The sequence below is a fragment of the Equus przewalskii genome, chromosome 1 (assembly GCF_037783145.1).
Source record: "Equus przewalskii isolate Varuska chromosome 1, EquPr2, whole genome shotgun sequence".
NCBI lineage: Eukaryota > Metazoa > Chordata > Mammalia > Perissodactyla > Equidae > Equus > Equus przewalskii.
In genome coordinates this window covers 11,223,146-11,241,215 of record NC_091831.1, presented here as the reverse complement: position 1 = coordinate 11,241,215, position 18,070 = coordinate 11,223,146, and the positions used below count along the sequence as shown (strand labels likewise).

General features: G+C 50.1%; 1 protein-coding gene across 35 annotated transcripts in view; it reads right to left on the bottom strand.

Moving 5' to 3' along the window:
* Nucleotides 1-17,647, bottom strand: part of FGFR2 (fibroblast growth factor receptor 2) — a 103,036-nt gene extending 85,389 nt beyond the window's left edge. For 16 of the 35 annotated variants that reach the window (XM_008514128.2, XM_008514124.2, XM_070582604.1 and 13 more), the window contains exons 1-2: nucleotides 13,921-14,066; nucleotides 12,978-13,267 (exon numbers count right to left, since the gene is read on the bottom strand). In XM_008514128.2, the coding sequence (XP_008512350.1) occupies nucleotides 12,978-13,267; nucleotides 13,921-13,946 (316 nt within the window). In that variant the 5' untranslated portion in view covers nucleotides 13,947-14,066. Of the gene's footprint in view, nucleotides 1-12,977; nucleotides 13,268-13,920; nucleotides 14,074-17,151 lie in introns of those variants that run through there. The other 19 variants (XM_008514131.2, XM_070582812.1, XM_070582880.1 and 16 more) reach the window with 7 other exon arrangements.
* Between the last annotated feature and the right edge of the window lie 423 nt (nucleotides 17,648-18,070).

The window sequence follows — 18,070 nt, the reverse complement described above, 5'->3', positions numbered from 1 at the left end:
CCCAGCCCTGGCTCTTCCCGTCCCTTCCCCACACTCTGATCTCCTCCATCTCTGCAGCTTTTCCCACCCACTCCAAGCCAATGCCACTCAAGTCCCTACTTGCAGGTTCCTATTTCTGCCCGCCCGAGGGAACACATTACCTGGATGTCTACAGAGGTCCCACCCACAACCACCAGCCTTCAAACTCCTCCTCCCACCACTCGCCTCTTGCTGAATGGGGCCCTGCAACGTCAACCCAAGCTCCCATTGGCTCTCCTCCCACCTCATCCATCAGTCCCCACATCCCCACCCCTATTCATTCTGCCTCTGAGGCAGCGGAAGAGAAAGTAAGGGCAAGATTTCACTCCCGAGGGTCCACTCCAGGCCTCTAGCACCTCCCCAAAAGACCTCTGCATGCCCCCTACCCCATCACCCCTGGCCCACCCCATGTATCCACCATGGCCCACCAGACATCTTCTGAAAAGCAAATCTGACCTCCACTAAAACAAAAAGGCGGCACAGACCACTGCACACTCTGACAGCATAAAACCAAAGAACATTGCCTGCACTAAGGCCTTGGTTGCTCCTGGTCCCAGATCTCTCTCCACCCTCTCCCTCACTCCCCAGGCTTGTCTGTCCACATGGGTACTGTTCCCTCTGCCTGCACCCCCTGTCCTGCTACTCTGCGTGGCAAGCTCCTATTCAGGCTTCAAAGCCCGCTCCCATATCACCTCCTCTGTGAACATTCCTTTGATTCTCATGAAGACAGACCACATTGCTCCCATCTCCAAGACCCCACAGCCTTTGGTTATCCACCTAGTAAACACACACAACCAAAGACAGTCTGCTCCTCCACCCATTCCAACTGAGAGCTTCTTGAGGAGGGTATCCCAGACTTTATCATGAAGACCACCTGGGCAGCCTCCTGGCTCCTCTTCCCAAGTTCCTGGGTCAGTAGGAGTGCGATGGGATCCGAGACTCTGGATTTTCTGCAAGTTCCCAGGTCATGCTAATGCTGCTGGGCCAAGGGTCAGGTTTGAGAAGTTCAGCTCCAGTGTCCAAGGACAAGGGTTTGAGACCTCCTTCTGCAGTGAGGAATCATATCAATTCGGGTGGCCCCTTCCCGTCACTGAGCCCCCAGGTCTCGATTTAGAGAACGGGAGAATACCTCCAGGCTAGCCTGCCGACAACCAAGGTCACCACAAGGACAAAACCAGACGCTGCGTGGGAAGCCCTCTGTAAACTAAAGTGGGAGGCATATCTGAGAGAAAGCACCCCCCACCTCGGTGGGGGTCCTGGCCTGCCTGCAACCCCACATGGGCCAGGGTGAGCCTGGGTCCTTGTTTGTGGATTGTGGCTTGATATAACTGACGGGCAGGTTGTTTTTTTCCATCAGGTGGGAACCTCAATTTGCATTCTTCTGACTTTAAAACAAGGTTCTCTTTCAAATGAACAAATCTGTCACATCATAAGTTACCTAATTGGAGATTTCTGGAATGTTCCCAAATGGAACTAAACATCCAAGGATCTTGTGAGAGTCATCATTATCAACACCCATGTACAATACCTGTTGGATCAGTTTGTAAGGGACGAGGCGCGTGGCTTAGTGGAATACCACCTACTATTCATCCATCTGACAAATTTGAGATACCTGATATTTACATGTGGGACACGGTAATCCCCCCTCAAAATTCCCTTAAGAGGATCCCAGCAGGGCTCAGGGATGACTGACCACAGCCCACAGCATGCCGGGAATAACCCTGAACACTAAACTCCCAGGCAAGGGGCCTGACTGTGCCTCGCACAGCTCACAAGCTTAGGGACCTGGGTTATAGCAAGCGGGTTAATTAGCCTGCTTTCCAGAGGGCATGCCCCAAAGCCAGCAGTCTGACTACTTCCCAGAACTGAGTTTTCAGGGACGGTGACCTTTCCACACTTGATGTTACCTGTAGCTCCCAGAAGCTGGGACCAGCTCACCTCCCTAACACAGTCAATAAATGGTGCATAGTCAAGTGGCTATGACTATTACCTTATAAGTCCCTTAAAGGTCACATGGATGTTCAAATCCTATTTGACATTTTCCCCCAATCCCCTCCCTCAGTAAGAACTTTCTGACTACATGAATGTTTTTCAAGTGGTCCCAGATGAAAGAAAAGGTGAAAAGGCAGGAGCGGGTGTTAAGTGGTATTCCACGAGGGCAAGGGTGCCTCCTGCTTTTTCAACTGAGGACCTTTTGGGAGTATTGTCCAGCAAGTTTACTTAAAGGGCTCGGCCTTTCTCCTCTCAGCAGGACTGCAGTTCCAACACTCGTTGGGAGCCTGCAGATGTGTCCCCGGACTGGTCCTGCCAGCAGCACCCCAGCCATTTGCAAATGAAGGGACAGCAGCTGGATACTAAGAAACAGATGGCCCTCCTCATTTGAATGGGTTTGATCTGGCAGCTAGGGCCTCAGCAAGTTAGGGCCTGGCCAGCACTGAAATGTGTCCAGGCTAAAGGCACACATTCGTAGCCTGAGGGGTCTTTAGCAAGCAGCTGGATCGGAATGACCTCTTGGAGAGGTCTCCCTAAAGTGGAGCTTCGGGAGTGGGGGCAGGGAGACCGAGGGGGGCGGGGCACATTCCCAGCTGGTTTTGTCCCAAAGGACCCAGAGAGGCAGATCGAAGCTACAGGGATCACTTTTCTCCCCTCAATTTGCAGAGAAAAGAAAAATTCTCCCTTGGGGGATCCTGCGCCAAAGGACTGAAGGCACATTAATTCAGGAAATTCCAAATTAAGATAGGCGCCACCAGGGTTAACCTTTCTCCCCTGCCCGAAGCCGCATATTTGCATAGAGGTAAAAGCTTCTAGAAAACAAACAAGCTGTGAAGCGTTCCCACCTCTCAGCAGAGCCCCTTTCAAAACTCGCCAAAGCATTTCATCTTGGAAGGGCTGTGCTCCGCTCCCAAGCATCTTGGCTTCCTGTTGACAGGGCGTACCGGTCCTTTCTTAAACCAAGACTGTGCAACCCTCTCCAAGGAGAGGAAGGAGCCTTATTTGAATCTCCAAGTCCCAGGGCAAGGCCCCCAAGAGGGGAGCAGAGCTGGTGTTCGCTTACCCAGCCCAGGTCCTCCTGGCTGCCCCGGCCACCCAGCCCTCGGGCCAGCTCCCCACCTCCACAGTGGCCTGCCAGGAAACTGCCGCTCCAAAACAGAGACCGTCAAGGAGCGGGCTGAAATGACTGACTCCAGATCAGGCAGGGGGCTGCCTGGACTACCTCCTCACCTGCCATACCTTTAAGGGTAGGCACCTCTCAGTAACAGGTGAAACCTGACAGCGGACAGCAGAGAGACCAGGCCCTGGACGATTCTCCAACGGGGCAGGGAGCAACCTCGCCGACACATTTGGCTGGTACTGACCAGGGCCGATGCAGCGGGTGTGCTGAAGAATCACAATGGGTGCCCACCTCCTTGAAGACCAGCATCGGGGGCGCAGGGCCCACTAGCCTGGCCCGGCCTCCACCTCCAGTCTCAGTGCCCACCCCTCTGTTAGGGCTCCCGAATCCAGCTGCGACACACTCTGGTTTTCCTGCAGAGCACCTGGGATTGGAACTGGCCCTTCATTTCTGCGGTTATTTGAAAAATGCCTATCTCCCAACTGGACAGTCCCTGAGGCTGGTTTTTCCTCGCCCTTCTATCCCCACAGAACCTGGCACAGACACAGTAAGGTCTCAAAAAACTTATTCAGGGGAACAAATCAAAGAAGCCATAGCAATCATCCTGCAATCTGAAAAGCGTGCTATACGAATGACCTCGGGGTCTCTGCCCAGCTCTGGAAGGTGCCATCACCCTGGGCTGCAAGGTTGAGAGGGCAGCTGCAGCGTCTCCATCCAGGTGAGCAGGTCACAACTTCTCTCCCACACCAAAGCCCCTTCTGAACGTCAGCGACCCCAGGTGTCCTGGACTCGCTGTGCAGGTGACCAGCACAAAGTTGAGCTCAACAAACCAGCCTCGGTTCACTGCCACATCTAACTAGAATCCCTCAGAGTTCACTTTATTTTTTTAACCACCAAACTGAACTTTGTTGGCTTTATAAATGGGCTCCAGGGGTCAGCCCGTGGCAGAGTGGTTAAGTTCACACACGGCTTCTTCGGCAGCCCAGGGTTTTGCCGGTTCAGATCCTGGGTGCAGACATGGCACCACTCATCAGGCCATGTTGAGGCGGCGTCCCACATGCCACAACTAGAAGGACCCACAACTAAAATATACAACTATGTACTGGGGGCATTTGGAGAGAAAAAGAAAAAAAAAAAAAGAAGATCATCAACCGTTGTTAGCTCAGGTGCCAATCTCTAAAAAAAAAAAGGGGGGGGCTCCACTCCCTCCCTATTTTTCCCCTGGGGACACCCTTCCTGGCCAAGGCTTGAGGAAGCGTAGATGTTGCTGCTTCTGCCCTTTGCTCTTGGATTTTTTTTTTTTGCTTTCCTACTCTCTAACATGAGAAGAGCCAAGTGAGCCCTGTCATTTGTCACCTCCATGATCTCCAGTTGCAGGAGCCTCAGGTCCATGGGTTTGCGCTGGTGGGCCTTGACACAATCACCAATCAGAAATGCTGGGAAGAAAAGTTGACACACTATCAAAGTGACAACCGGAATGGCTAACATTTAGTAGGACTGAAGGCAAACCACCAGAAGCCATATGGGACAATGAAAAACCGGGGATGGCTCACTCCTGCTCTTACGAGCCAACGGGCAAATACAGGGCCAGCCCTTCCTGTCCTGAACTCCTGCCATGGGACAGCCTGGGTCACCAACTGGGACTCAGGGCAGTCTCCCTCCGTCTCCTGGGCGGCAGAGACGGTTAGCTTCTTACCAATAAGCTACGTTCCACTGGAGGTCATTCTAGAACCACAAAGTGGTAATTATTGGGCCATTTTTATTGCATGTGATTTTTCTTCAAATAGTTTTAAGGGAACAGTTGTAAATATGCGGGAAAGAATGACAGATTTAGGAAAGCATGAGAGGGCCACCATAGCATTCCACAAAAGATCCTTCTGCTCAGGAAAGAGGAGTCAACTGGGAAATCTTTGTCGCACCAATACATTCACCCAAAACCCTGGGCCCACGCTCACTAACTGTGGGGGTCTTGGAGGAATCATTTCATCTCCAAAAGTCTTAGTTACTTCATCCATAAAACAGGAAGAGGAATACCTGGGGTCAGCTGGATTAAGATTAGAGATCACATATGTCAAAGTACTAGCACTGTGTCTGCACGTGGCAGACACTTAAACGGTAGTGAGGGTTACCATTACCACCACTTTCCTCATCCTCATCATCCTCTTTCTCAGGGAAGGGGCTAAAGGAACAGGACCCCATCCACTAACACCTCCCCTCCCCTCCTATCAAGTAACCCCCACTGGGTATAACATGAAAATGACTGCTCAGCCCCACCCTCTTCAGGACCATAGGTCCCATATCAATTTCCTTGAGCGCCCTTCCACGCAGACTTGCAGCCCGGCGGCCTGTGCACTAGGAAAGCCTAACAGGCTGACCAGGCGCAGTCCCTACAGGCAAACCTGGCAAGAATGACCATCACATGCTGGGGAGTTCCCTCAAAACAGCAAAAAGCAAAGTGTGCTACATCCCTCTCCCCCCAGCCAATCCCGTAACTTTCTCTCCACTATCCTTCACAGGGCCTACTGACAATCTTTTGGAAGCCTCACGCAGAAAACTCTTTCCTTGCCAAAATACGTTGTTCCTCGTGAAGTCCACGTCCTGCGGGTTATTGCGTAGCTGCAAATGACTTTTATCAACAGGGAAAAAAAAACGTCAAGCCTAAACCATTTGGACTGCAAGCAGCAAGATGATCACATTATCTAAAGTCCAGCAATAAAAAAGATCGGAGCAACTCAGGGCCCAGAGCTCCTTTCTATTTTAATTAATGTAGATACCGCTCATCAGAAAACATCATTGTATGCTGTTGGGTAAACATCCCCGAAACGTTGATTTCGAATCCCATATCAGGTTTTCACTTTGACAAGGAAGTGGGCGGGGCAGGGAGGAAACAGCATTTACGGAAGACCCCACCCCACACCCCAAGCCCCGTCACAGGCCAGGACTGCAGCAGGGGCTTCACATCCCATTTGCATTTAATCTTCATATCCTCCCTTTGAAATCGATATTATCAGCCCCGTTTCAGATAAAGAAAGCAAGGCCCAGAGAGGTTATCTAACTTGTCAAGGTCCCAGCACCAGCACAGAGTGGAGAGATTCCAAGCCAACTTGCCAAGCTCCCGCGAGGCCAAGTTCCTTCTGTGAGTGTGCGTCCCCAGAAAGTACATCACGTGCCATTTAAAATGATTTTATTCATTTATATGAAAAAAAGATGGCAGATGCCAAATTTAGGTTAATTGTAGACGGAATTCTTGATCTTTTAAAGATTTGGTGATTTTAAATTTGGAACATAATATTTAGGACATATATTCGATTGTGTGGCTACCTCAGTGGGCAAAGAACGCAGTTTTGGTGGAAATCCAGGACGCGAGAGGGACCGGAAGATGGTGCCTTGAAGGCAGCCACACTCTGCTGGGGCAACTAACAATCTTAAGTTTAGGGTTTTCACAGGGTTTAAACTGTAAACTCATCCACTGCAAAGATCTCTATATTCTTTTCATAACGCCTCCCCATCCCACCCCCTCCACACACACACACAAAGCTGCCCTTTTCAATGTCTTAATATTTTTAAAATATTGCCATTGGTCATGTATGGAAAACCTTAACAGTAAACTGCCTCGTAAAAAGAGGTCACATATAGTAACACAGAAGGAGTTCTAGTGTTGGAAAATAATCATGACAACTTAAGAGTTTACTTTATTAACGTAAGAGCTCAGAATTGAGTTATTTCTTTCATGGAAAGGTCCTATATAAATCATACAAATAAATACATCCCTTGTCCTCATTCCTGAATCTACACTTTCCTTATAAGCTATTCTTTGACCTCCTCATAAAACATGTTCACTGAACCTGAAATTCTATATATGTGCCTTCCATCCAGAAATGACTTGGAATTTACTATTCTTTAGTTGGACAAGGGGTTAAAGGAACAGTACGCCACAGCTTAGCTCCCGGACTCGCCACAGTGAAAAGAACCTGAAATTTGTAATATTCACACCAAGTGGCAAAAGTCCAGAAGAGGGTGGAGTTACCAACGGTATTCCAAAGTGGAATAAATGACAACAGCTCACACCCAACATCTTAAAACTTCATCATGGTGCGAGTTTCCCAAAGCCAAAATCACTAAAAACCTAACGTATGCCTATTCCATTTCATCCGTCCTCTTCAAAGGACGACTGTGGCCCATCCCGGTAAGTAAATATCCTTTTATGTGAATATATAAATGGCAAAAGCTTAAAGTCACATCAATGGAGGCCAGTGAAAGCCTACAACCACCACATACCACCGATGTGGCTACCATTTTGTATTTTCGATCATGCCCTATAAAGGGGTAGGTAAGGGATCACAGCAAGGAGGAAAAAAACTTGGTAAAAGTGTGACCTTTGTGAATTTCAGGAGACATTTCCAAGACCTGCTGGACCATGTGAAGTGGCCAGCAGCTTGTTCAGCCAGACATCTTTAAAGAACTTGGTCTCAGCCTCCCTTCCCTACTTCCTCACATTCCCAGCCTAAGAAGGCCAGAGCTGCATCTGGCTGTGTGCTCCAGGTCTACCTGGGTAAGTAAGAAGAGGTGGCCGGTTTGTGGACACTCTCAGGCTGCCAGAAAGCCTTAAGGCTTCCCGTGAAGATAAACGTTTTTCCTAAAATGGAACACAAGTTGCACATAGCTCTAAGTTCAAGAGCCTCTAACCAGTTGGTAGGGGTTTACTCATCTTGGATATAACGACGCTGAAGCGTAACTGCTCAGAAACCCACCTCTTCAGCTAAACCCAAACTCTCTGCCCTTACAAATCAGGCTCATTGTTCAGCCATATAGAGCCTTCAACATCATTACCATCAGTTAAGAAGGCAAGCCGGAGAGATGGATGTGGGGTATGGGTGTGGTATGGTTAGCAACATCAAGCACTCCAATGCCAGGAAAGTCGGAAAAGCAGAGGCATATATAAATCTCACTTGGATATAGCAAAAGGATAAAAAGTACGCAAAACCTAAGACTAACGTCTTCCTTCAAGGAAAACAAAATCATAAAGACCATGGACATTTCTGCACAGCTGCGTAAAAACTCCTGGGTCAGAATCATTTGTGGGACAGCCTGAAAACCTTTCGAAAATAATTTCCAAATGGCCTACGAAGACAAGTCACCCTGCTCAGAATCAGCCGGTTCAGTGGAAAGTAGCGCACCTGCTCCATTTCCTAGCTAGCTGAACCCGCTGGCACCCAAAATCAATTTCCCACGTTTCCCTTTAAGGACTAAAATTTGACAGCTTCAATGGAAGTGTAAAATTAAGCCGGACTCTGATGAAAGGGGGTTGGTAGCCTTTTAACAATTACCCTGGATAAGGAAACACCCAAACTACAGACGGCAGGAGGGAGGGTCACTGCACACATTTTATTGAGAATGTAACCATTAAACAAAACTCTTCCTGTTTAAACACAATCCCAGTTAGTTCATAACCATGTAATTATTCATTAAGACTGATATTGGAAACATCTCACATTGGATTGCTCTGGTTCTCTGAAACGGGGTAGGGAAGACTTGAAAGGAACAAGTCTTCAGCTATGTGGCCTACTGGGGGGGCTTGTCACATAGAAGGTGCTCAGTGTTTTAACTGGTTAAAATAAACAGGCAAAACACACACACACACGCACACAATTTGGATCACAGGGAGCCAGTATAGAAAGTATACAAATACCAATTCTCCGGGCTTGCCAGATTTTTGCTCTAGAAGTAATATTAAACACAGCTCTTTGTCTATGAATTGTGAAATGCTTTATATACTAATAAAGAATGTGTACTTCATTGTGTATTTAACTGCACAAGCCTGCATTTGGTTTAATTGACCAAGAATAAGTCCTTGTTCCTAAGCTAACTATCGAGTTACAATCAACTCTTAAATATTAACACTCATATTGAGGAAAAAAGATGCAGATAATACAAAACAGAAGATTATTTTAAATCATTCACTCTTGGTATGCGGATATATTCTTCCTTTTTTCTTTTCTTTTAACTTGCAATTAAATACGTATGGCTGATATTATGGCATTTACAATACTTCTAACAAAGGACTTAGACCATCCTGAAAAAAATCTGACTTAGGGAGGTCTCCGCGTGGATCCCTCACTCAACCCCTCTGCTGTTGAACTTTGGACCAACCCAAACTGGTCCAAGACAGCATCGCCCCTCAGAAGGTTGCCAAAAAACTAGTTTTAAAAAAAAAAACATGCAACTACTTTTTTCCCCAGGTTGTTACTTTTCAGAATCACACTTTGCAGAGGGTGGGAAAGTAATTAAGGGTTTGGGGTTGGAAAAGCCCTTTTATTTTAGCTCCTACTGGGCTAGTGTAAACAAAGATGTCAGTTAATGTCAACAATGACTTAATTAAACAGAGTAGGTGACAAGTCAGGAGGAACTTGAAAGTAAGAGTCAGCTCCTCCCCAGGGTAATCAAGCTTGACTATACTGTAAATAATTAGAATATTAATCAACAGAACTTGGCATTGAGGCCTGCCCCCCTTGGAGTCAATAACTGAGTTTACACTCCTCAGCTGGACCCCACAACAATGAATGACCATTTAAAAATACTCATTTTTAAACCGGAATATTTAACAACTCAAATCTCCTGGAAATTGTTTTCCTTTTAGGTCAGTTGAGTAGCCCCAACCCCGCTGTTACCACTTGAGAAAGTGTCTAGAAGACAAGTAATATACGATGGACGATGTGATATGATATATGACATAATAGTATACAAAGCCAAGACAATTGGAAAAGGATCCTCTAGTATTAAGGCTCAGGCTCCTTTCGGGAACGTAGTCACATTTTTCTCTAGACATATATTCCTCTGGTCCAGCCCAGTAGACATTAAACTGAGCTACCAAATTAGCAAGCCAAAAAGTCGTCCATAATAAGACCCTGTGCAACAGAAAGTCAAGGTTGAACTTACTGTTCACCAAAGGTATAGTAATACCACCCACGAGGACAGAAGGAATGGACAGACACACACTCACCTCTCCAATTCAAGAGGACCACGGCCTAAACTGGAGCTGCCCTAGTTAGCGTGCTTCCAGTTGTTAAAAACTCCTTTCTTATCTATAATTAGATTACCTTTCTAATAAACTCTGACACCGATGCAAAACTCCTGCAATGGAAGAACTCTTCTTAGGGTTCAAACCGGTTGCCAATATTGGACAAGGTAAGTGCAGACCCTACAGAAAGCAAACACAGCTGCCTGAAAACACGAAGCGGCCACTCCTCCTCCACCAGAGAGCAACTGTCTCCAAAAGCCTAGATGTTTCCTAACATTGTGGCCAGTGCCGTGGCCAGCCCACAGGTCCAGGGAGACCCATGTGGCCAGCTCATTAGGAACAATGACAACAACATGAAGTGGGTGCTTATTAGATGCCAGGCCCTGTGCTATTTGCTCTTTACGCCCAGATCAAATTAAGCCTCCTAACAACGTTCAGATAATCCGAAGGCTTCTGAACATATTAATAGTCACTTCACATTAATAAAGAGACCTTAAAGATCATCTTATCAAACCCTCAGATTAGGGTCGGCCCCGTGGCCAAGTGGTTAAGTTTGTGCACTCTGCTTCGGCGGCCCAGGGTTCAACGGTTCGAATCCTGGGTGTAGATATAGCACCGCTCATCAAGCCATGCTGAGGTGGCATCCCACATGCCACAACTAGAAGGACCCACAACTAAAAATGTGCAACTATGTACTAGGGGGCTTTGGGGAGAAACCGGAAAAATAAAATCTTTAAAAAAAAAAAAAAAAAACCCTCAGATAACAGAAAGGGAAACTGAGGTCGAGGGATTTGTATTCTTTTGCAAACCTCCTTTTTGCAGGGTTTTGCACCTCCTCTAAACCTTTTTTTTTTAGCATCTCATAACCCTGGATCATAGAAGCTATGGATCCAGAAAAATGCATAAAAGGACATTCACAAAATATTACCTGCAATTGCACGGAATTCCTTGATCCCAGCCCCCAAGTGCATCCCCAGATCCAGGCAGGGAAGACCCAGTCTCAACAATACTTATATTGTTAGACACGAATTTTCACACAAAGAACTGGGGGGACTTCATTCCTGTCCACTTTTTCCCTCCTTCTGTCTCCCCCCTTTCTTCCTGCACGTACACACGTATTCTAAACTTTCTTCAATAATTAAATACGATAAAAGAAATCCTCCAGGACCATTTTACACTTTATGTTGAAATAACCTGCCAAGAATGCTGCCCCAAAAGTCTAAACGAAAAATGACAGTTTTCTCCTAACCTGGGCCGCTCCCGAGCTCACACTGTAGGAAATCCAGCTCAGCCGCCTCGGTTTGTGCTGAGCCCCACACTCAAGGGAAAAACCAGCTATTAGGGAAACATCCATTTTAATTATTAGCAAAATTAAAGAAGTACAGGCATGACTTTCAGAAACTGGGAACCTTTTCCCTCACATTAAGCCCTTTAAAAATGCATCACCACTGCAAATACATTCCCACTGATGTCATAGCACATGTCACAAGGAGGGAGTCCCATAATCATCGCAGCGAGAGCCCGGGAAAGCCTCAGACACAAAGTCCTACCAGATTCCCTTCCCAGAGGCGTGGAAGGGGCCCCCCACCCAGACCCCACGCCGCATGTCACCACACCTGTTCATGATAAAGGCTCCATACCTCTGTGTATGAATAAGCACCAGACTCCCTCACACGATTACCTGACTGCTTCAGGTAATAACTGCCACTGTCCAGAAAAAGCTCTGGCCTGTGCCTTCCTGACTCCTCCACTGGGTCTCCGTGGGAGCCCCTCTCCCAGCATTCTCATCCCAGCCGGGAACACAGTCCTCCATCCCATCTTGTCCTGGACGGGCCTTCTGTCCTCCTCCAGCTCAGGGTGCAGCATGCTTTTCCAGAACAGCTGAGCTGACCCCAGGCCACTCAGGACCACGCAGGCCCCCAAAGCTAAGCAGGCACCAGGTGGGCTCTCAGCAAACAGGTTCATTAAGTGGCGATGAGTGCTGGGATCTGCCGTTTTATTCTCGGATTACCACTCGAAAAATAACTCAGCTACCAATATTCCCTCCTGATGACAGATTTCAGTGCTGCACCGACTGGTGGCTTGGCTACCGTGGTCTCAGAAGGACCTGGGAAGGAGGTTCCAAATCTACCCAGCTGAGTAATTCAGCCCCGTGTAGTGCTCACAACTGGCCTGAAGTCTCGAAAATTACATTTCCAAAGCTGAACACCGATGCATGCTCTGTTAGATCTGGAAGTTCTCAAAGATGTGGGAGACACCCAGGTACGTTCATTTTCAAATTTACCTAAAATAGAATCTGCTGCTGGGTGACATACTGCTTAAGTATCATCAATTACAATGGCCAACGCATCTCCATGCTGAACTTCAGAAGCTTCTTTTTCTCCTTAGACAATGAAAATAAAACGTCAGCATTTCGGATGTTGGCAATTTCCCTTTGTCAGAAAACAGCAATTCTTTGCGTTGTAAGCAAGACTCTCCCTCCAGTAAGAATACTGCTTCGGGAAGCTCTAGGTGGCACGCACCTCCAGCCCTCCTGGGCACTGGATAGAGGCAAACTGCCAGCCGCCACCCTCACCCAGCACAGAGAAACGCACACACCAAGAAACCACAGCACTACATACCACTCTGCCTGCATGTTACAGCGGACACTCTCGTGATCCCTGACCTGGGGGGAGCAGAGAGACCGCCCTCCCTTGCTCTTAGAAGACTCATTTACAATGCTGATAGCAAGGGCAGCTGATTCTAAAACAGGCCTTGACCTCAGTGACACTTCCCCAGACAAATCCCAAAACAAACTTGGTACCCTGAAAGTGAGAACGAATAACTTACCTTCCGGCTCTAATGTGGTATCCTCAACTAAATTGAAGGAGGGCCGGGCCAGGGACAAGGTTGCCATGGTGACCACAACCAGGCAGATGAAGCGACCCCAGCTGACCATGGTTACGGTGCCAACGCCCCGTCCTCTTCCATATCTCCATGTGGACGTTACTCCCATCTGCACACTTCCTCTACGAGCATGGACTGCCAGCAATGCCTTCAAGCCTGCGGTGGGCTCAGGACGCAAGGTGCTGCGGCAGCCGCTGCTGGTCCTGCTGCTGCTTCTGCTGCTGCTGCAGCCTCTGGAGGAAAGAGATTCGGCAAGTCGGTGAAATCTTCCCCAATGTCAATTCACTGAAACCCAAGTGGGCTAAGAACAGCTTTTCAGCCTCTCAAATATACGCAAGCAGTTCTTTTTCATTATCTGCAAATGCTTTCCGTCCGCGCCTCAGAGTCCCAGGTGTTTCCACCAGACCGGTCCACAAAACGTGTTAGGCTGATCTTTTAGAGAGCATACTTTTACAAAATAGAGATAAAAAGAGAAGCTACAGGACACAGACACACGCAGCCACTTCAGTAAGGCAAAGTGTACTCTCCTATCCACTGTCACCTCTACCACCTCAAAAGGCAGAAGCAACACGCCCTTAGTTTCAAGGGCAACTACAAAAGCCAGTTAACAATGTTCGGGTTGGCATAACCAGCCTCGTTAACTTCTGTGAGGCCAACCGGGCTTTAGAAAGCTGAACGGTGGAGCCGGCTGCTTACAGACTGACTTCTGCGGGGCTGGAGCTGAGTGGCTGGGCTCCACCCTCACTGTAGTTCTCAGGAAGAAAAGAGACTAGCAAAAGAAAAAGAATCCCAGGAAGGCTACCAAAAATCCCCACCCATTTACACCTGTCAAGATTCACTTTTAGTGCAGAAACGAATTTCAGTCTTTCACCCATCAGCCACTTACGAAGAACGCACGGATGTGTGATCCATTCAAAACAGCTGATCCAAAAAGAGAGTCCGAAGCCTGAATTCCCTCCTACTGTGACTAAATGGCAGTGCCGGCCTACTAAATATCTTCAACCTATACAGAGCGGGTTAAGAAACCGAGCAGATGCAAACTCTGATGAGTAACGCGGGAGTTTATTAACGGTGATGATATGTAAATTACCGTCCTGGTACATGATTGGGCCAGCAACTCTCAATAAGCTAACTTATTGGCTAAAATTTCAGAGTAGAAATTTTACAAGGGGGCGCTCAAACTTACTATTCTGTTCACCCATTTGATCCAAAGGCAAAGAGAATTTTCCAAGCTTAAAATATTTAAATAACTTTAAACGTGTTCAGTATCCTCAAAGTGTAGAGCCTAAATGCATAAGCTTCAGAGAATTTGATTAAAACAATCACAGATTCCACGAACTATATGAGTGAATCACGTTTTATAAGATTGGGGGTGAGAGTGGGACCTTTAATATAAAAATCTCTAAACCCTGTGCTTTTCGCAGGCTACTTGTTTCAAATTATGACACAGGATTTCAACACCGCCTAAGCCATCCCAAAACCACATCAGAAAAACTGCTCCTTTTAGCCTTGACTAAGGGTTAAAATAGGTGAGGGAAGGTGCACCATTTCTACAGGAGGAATAAAGAAAATCTCTGCTTCAAAGAAAGCACAGGTGAACGGGTGTGATTCACAGCAAAAGTGTGTGTGTGTCTGCACACAGCACCTTGTGTTTTCAGACTGCATGAAGGATTTTTTTCCCCAACTTTTCTTTCCTCTTAAAGTTAATAGCCTCAAAAGATAATTCTGTATCTATTTCTACTGCGCATGGGAGGGAAGGATACACTCTCCTTGATTTACTAAGCACTTCCAGCATGTATGGGAACCTTCTGCCTCTAACACAACTTCAGGAACAATCTTAAGTCCTACCAGGAGATTTCTCCCCAGGCTGCGTCCCTAGCAGCCTCCTTTGCTCCAGGCAGAGAAAGGTGGACAGTGACTTCTACTCCATCTCAAGCCATTCATTGATCCCATCAGCTTGCGCCAGAAACTTGAATTATACCATCTCCAGGTCCAGGGCCCACGGCAGTCCCCTCCCCAAATCTCTGGAAGGCGGAGGCCTAAGGTGGCAGGTCTGCACGACTCCTCACCAGAGTGGACAAAAATATGAAGGGACCTCCTAGGCAGGATAATTAGGCCCCGAGGCGCGGTGTTGGGAACACAGGCCCAGCATGCCGCTGGCGGCCACAATCCCAGCTTCCTGCTTTCAATACCATAATCCTTCCTGGAGTCTGAGCCTCAGTGAAAGCCCCAGCGTGTTTATTTTTCCCCTTGAAAGGGAACTCTCTTCTCAGCCTGGGCGCGGGAGGAGTCGTCACCCTCCCTATGATGGATGGCTCTTCATGGCCACCCGCTCCTCTGGTCCATTTTCACCTCGGCACTGGCCTGCCCCCAAAGATAGCCAAAGTGATGAGGGAAAGAGCCTGGCTGGGGAGTGGTCCCCAGGCCAGGCCAACCTGGGCTCCTCAACTCACCAGAACATTCCCAAACCCCCACGCTGGAGGAAGGCAAGCCCATCAGCGCCAGCCTTAATGGGCTTCCACCTCTAAGAGGTTATCTGTCCTCTGTTGGCTCACCATGCTGAGCGCTTCCAGCTTTGTTCCTGGGTAGATTTCACATCAGGAAAGTCAACAGCGCCAGGCAAGGTCGGGGATGCCCAGGTACCCCCAAGGGGCACACCTATCTCCCCATTCACAGCCTCCCTACTTCCTTTCCTTCTCCGCAGAGCTGAGCAGAGGAGGGAGCTATCAAAGGGTCAAACCTAGGCAGAGAATTCCTCAACAGACTGAAACCTCAAAAAACACAAAACACAGGCTGACCCAGGACCACAATCCCCCTCCGGCTAACGCTTCCAAGCCAAAGAGAACTTGCTGTAGCTTGAGGGGAGCTCCTCACCACCACCAACCCCGGTTCACTGTAGCATTTCTAACATTGGTTTGCCAGGAATATCCTGTTTTTCTCCCCTTCTCGGGGCGCTAAAGAGCTCAGAGAAATCTGCATTTTAATTGACATTCCAGGGAGTGGGAGAGGGGCGGCTGATTGCTTTTCTATTCAAGCTAAACAGGCTTTTCAGATGAAAATAAGTCGAGGCCCGTGGAAGATTTAGAGGGATTTGGGACCAGGGGGACAATGGGGTTTTAAATGTTGATAGCGTTTCACACCAAACACATAATGGGTGCCCCGAGTGTGAAAGCAGGTTTGCCTTTAAGGGTGGGTTTTATTGAACTGGGGGAGAGGAAGGCAGGCCGGGAGAAGAGTGTGCAAAGGAGCGGGTTGCAAGGGGAGCGGCGGAGGCTCAGCGCCCCGGGCCGGACCCTGTGCCTGGCTCTCCGGCCGCGAGAGTCGGAGCCAGCGCCTCGCGGGGGCCTCGGCAGATTCCCCGGCGCGGTCCCGTCGCTGAAGGAATGAGCGCGCAAGTTAGAACTCGCCTGCGCTTTCGACATCTCGGAGCTGCTGCCGGCAGAGCAGGCGGCGAACTAGGAAAAGTCGGTCCAGTCCGCCCCCTAGCCCCAGGCGCGCTGCGCTCCCTCCAGCGCCGACGGCGGCTGCGGTCGAGGGGTGCCCAGCACTGAAACCGGGGCACCTGAGCCGCCACCTCCCCACAGGTGCCATCTCCGAGCATCGCCAACCCTACGGAGATGTCGCCGGCCCCACCTCAGCGGCTCCCTCCTCGGAAGGGTCCCCCGCTAGGGCCTGGATGAGTGAGGGCGGGCTCTTCCCTGAACCCCGGAATGAGGCACCCCAAAGATGCCCCTCCGAGCCCCGGACCTGCAGGGCTGTGCCACCAGCGGGGCAGCCTCGCCGCTCGCCCGCCAGCTCTGGGGTCGCAGGATCGCGCCTGGCCGGCGGGACTGAGCCGACCGGAGTTTGACAGGGAGGGGGAATGTCAGCGCTAGAGGCAGAGGTCAGCATCTGGATGGGGGTGGCTGAAGCAGAACTTCCCAAACGCCAGCCTTCAGCTCGCACCCACCTCCCCCATCACCTACACAGCCAAAGAGGGAGGACAGGGAGCAGCCGCCACAGTGCCAAGTGCCCCGAGCCCTCCTCTCTGGGGACGGCGCACCCGGCGTCCAGGGCTCCCACGGCGCCCACTTTCCCGGCTGGCGAGGCTCCCCGAGGCGCCCGACACGACGATTACCTTGAATGGCAACGCTCCTCGGCGACCGGTTCTGTCCCCGTGCCCGGCGTGGGTCGGGATGGAGCAAGCGACGAGATCGCAGGAAACCAACAAAAAATGGTCCCGGGGTCCTCGCCGGCGCGGAGGCTCCGAGGCTTCACGCGCACCCCAGGCTGCGGAAGAGCGCGGGCATGACGCCCGCGGGCTGCCCTCGGATTTGGGGAGCGAGAGGAAGAAAAGACTCAGGCTTGGCGTTTCCTCCACCAAACTTTGCTCGCAACTTGCGAAGGCTCAGAAAGCGCAGGAAAGCGGCGGCCTCGGGGCGCGCGGGGCTCGCGGCCCGGCCCCGCCAGCCTGGAAAGCAGTCGCCGCGCCGGGCCAGCTACGCCGCGCGCAGACCCCGCGGCGCCCGAGCTTTGTGGCGGCCGCGCTGCCCGCTCCGCACCCGCCGCCCGCCCGCTCGGCTCTCCGCGGCGCTCGCAGCCGCCGCCGCCGCCGCCCCCTCCCGGCGGGTCACGCCCCCGCTGAAACCCGAGCCGTTTCCTGGACGGCGGCGCCCGCTCTGCCAATCAGCGCCGCGCGCCCGGGCCGGCCCGCGCCCCGCGCGGCTCCCGACGCCTGCGAGCGGCCCCGAGACACCGGCCGGGCAGGCGAGGGGCCCGGCCACCCTCGGGATGCAGGGATGCACACATCCTCTGTGAATGAGGCGTGGTCCCGCGCCCCCTCCCCCTGCCCGCCCCTGGGAGTTAGACCGCCGGTTCGGCGGGTGATTGCGTTACGTTGTTTTATTTCAAGTCAGAAAACAAATGACAGAATGCCTGCCCTGCCCCTCAAAGACTTTCAGATGCGTCTGCATGCGATTGGGGAGGACTGTAACGCAACCGAAACTTCTGGAGGAGAGGCGGCAACTTGGAAATGTTTGCAGGACTTGGCGCTTTTC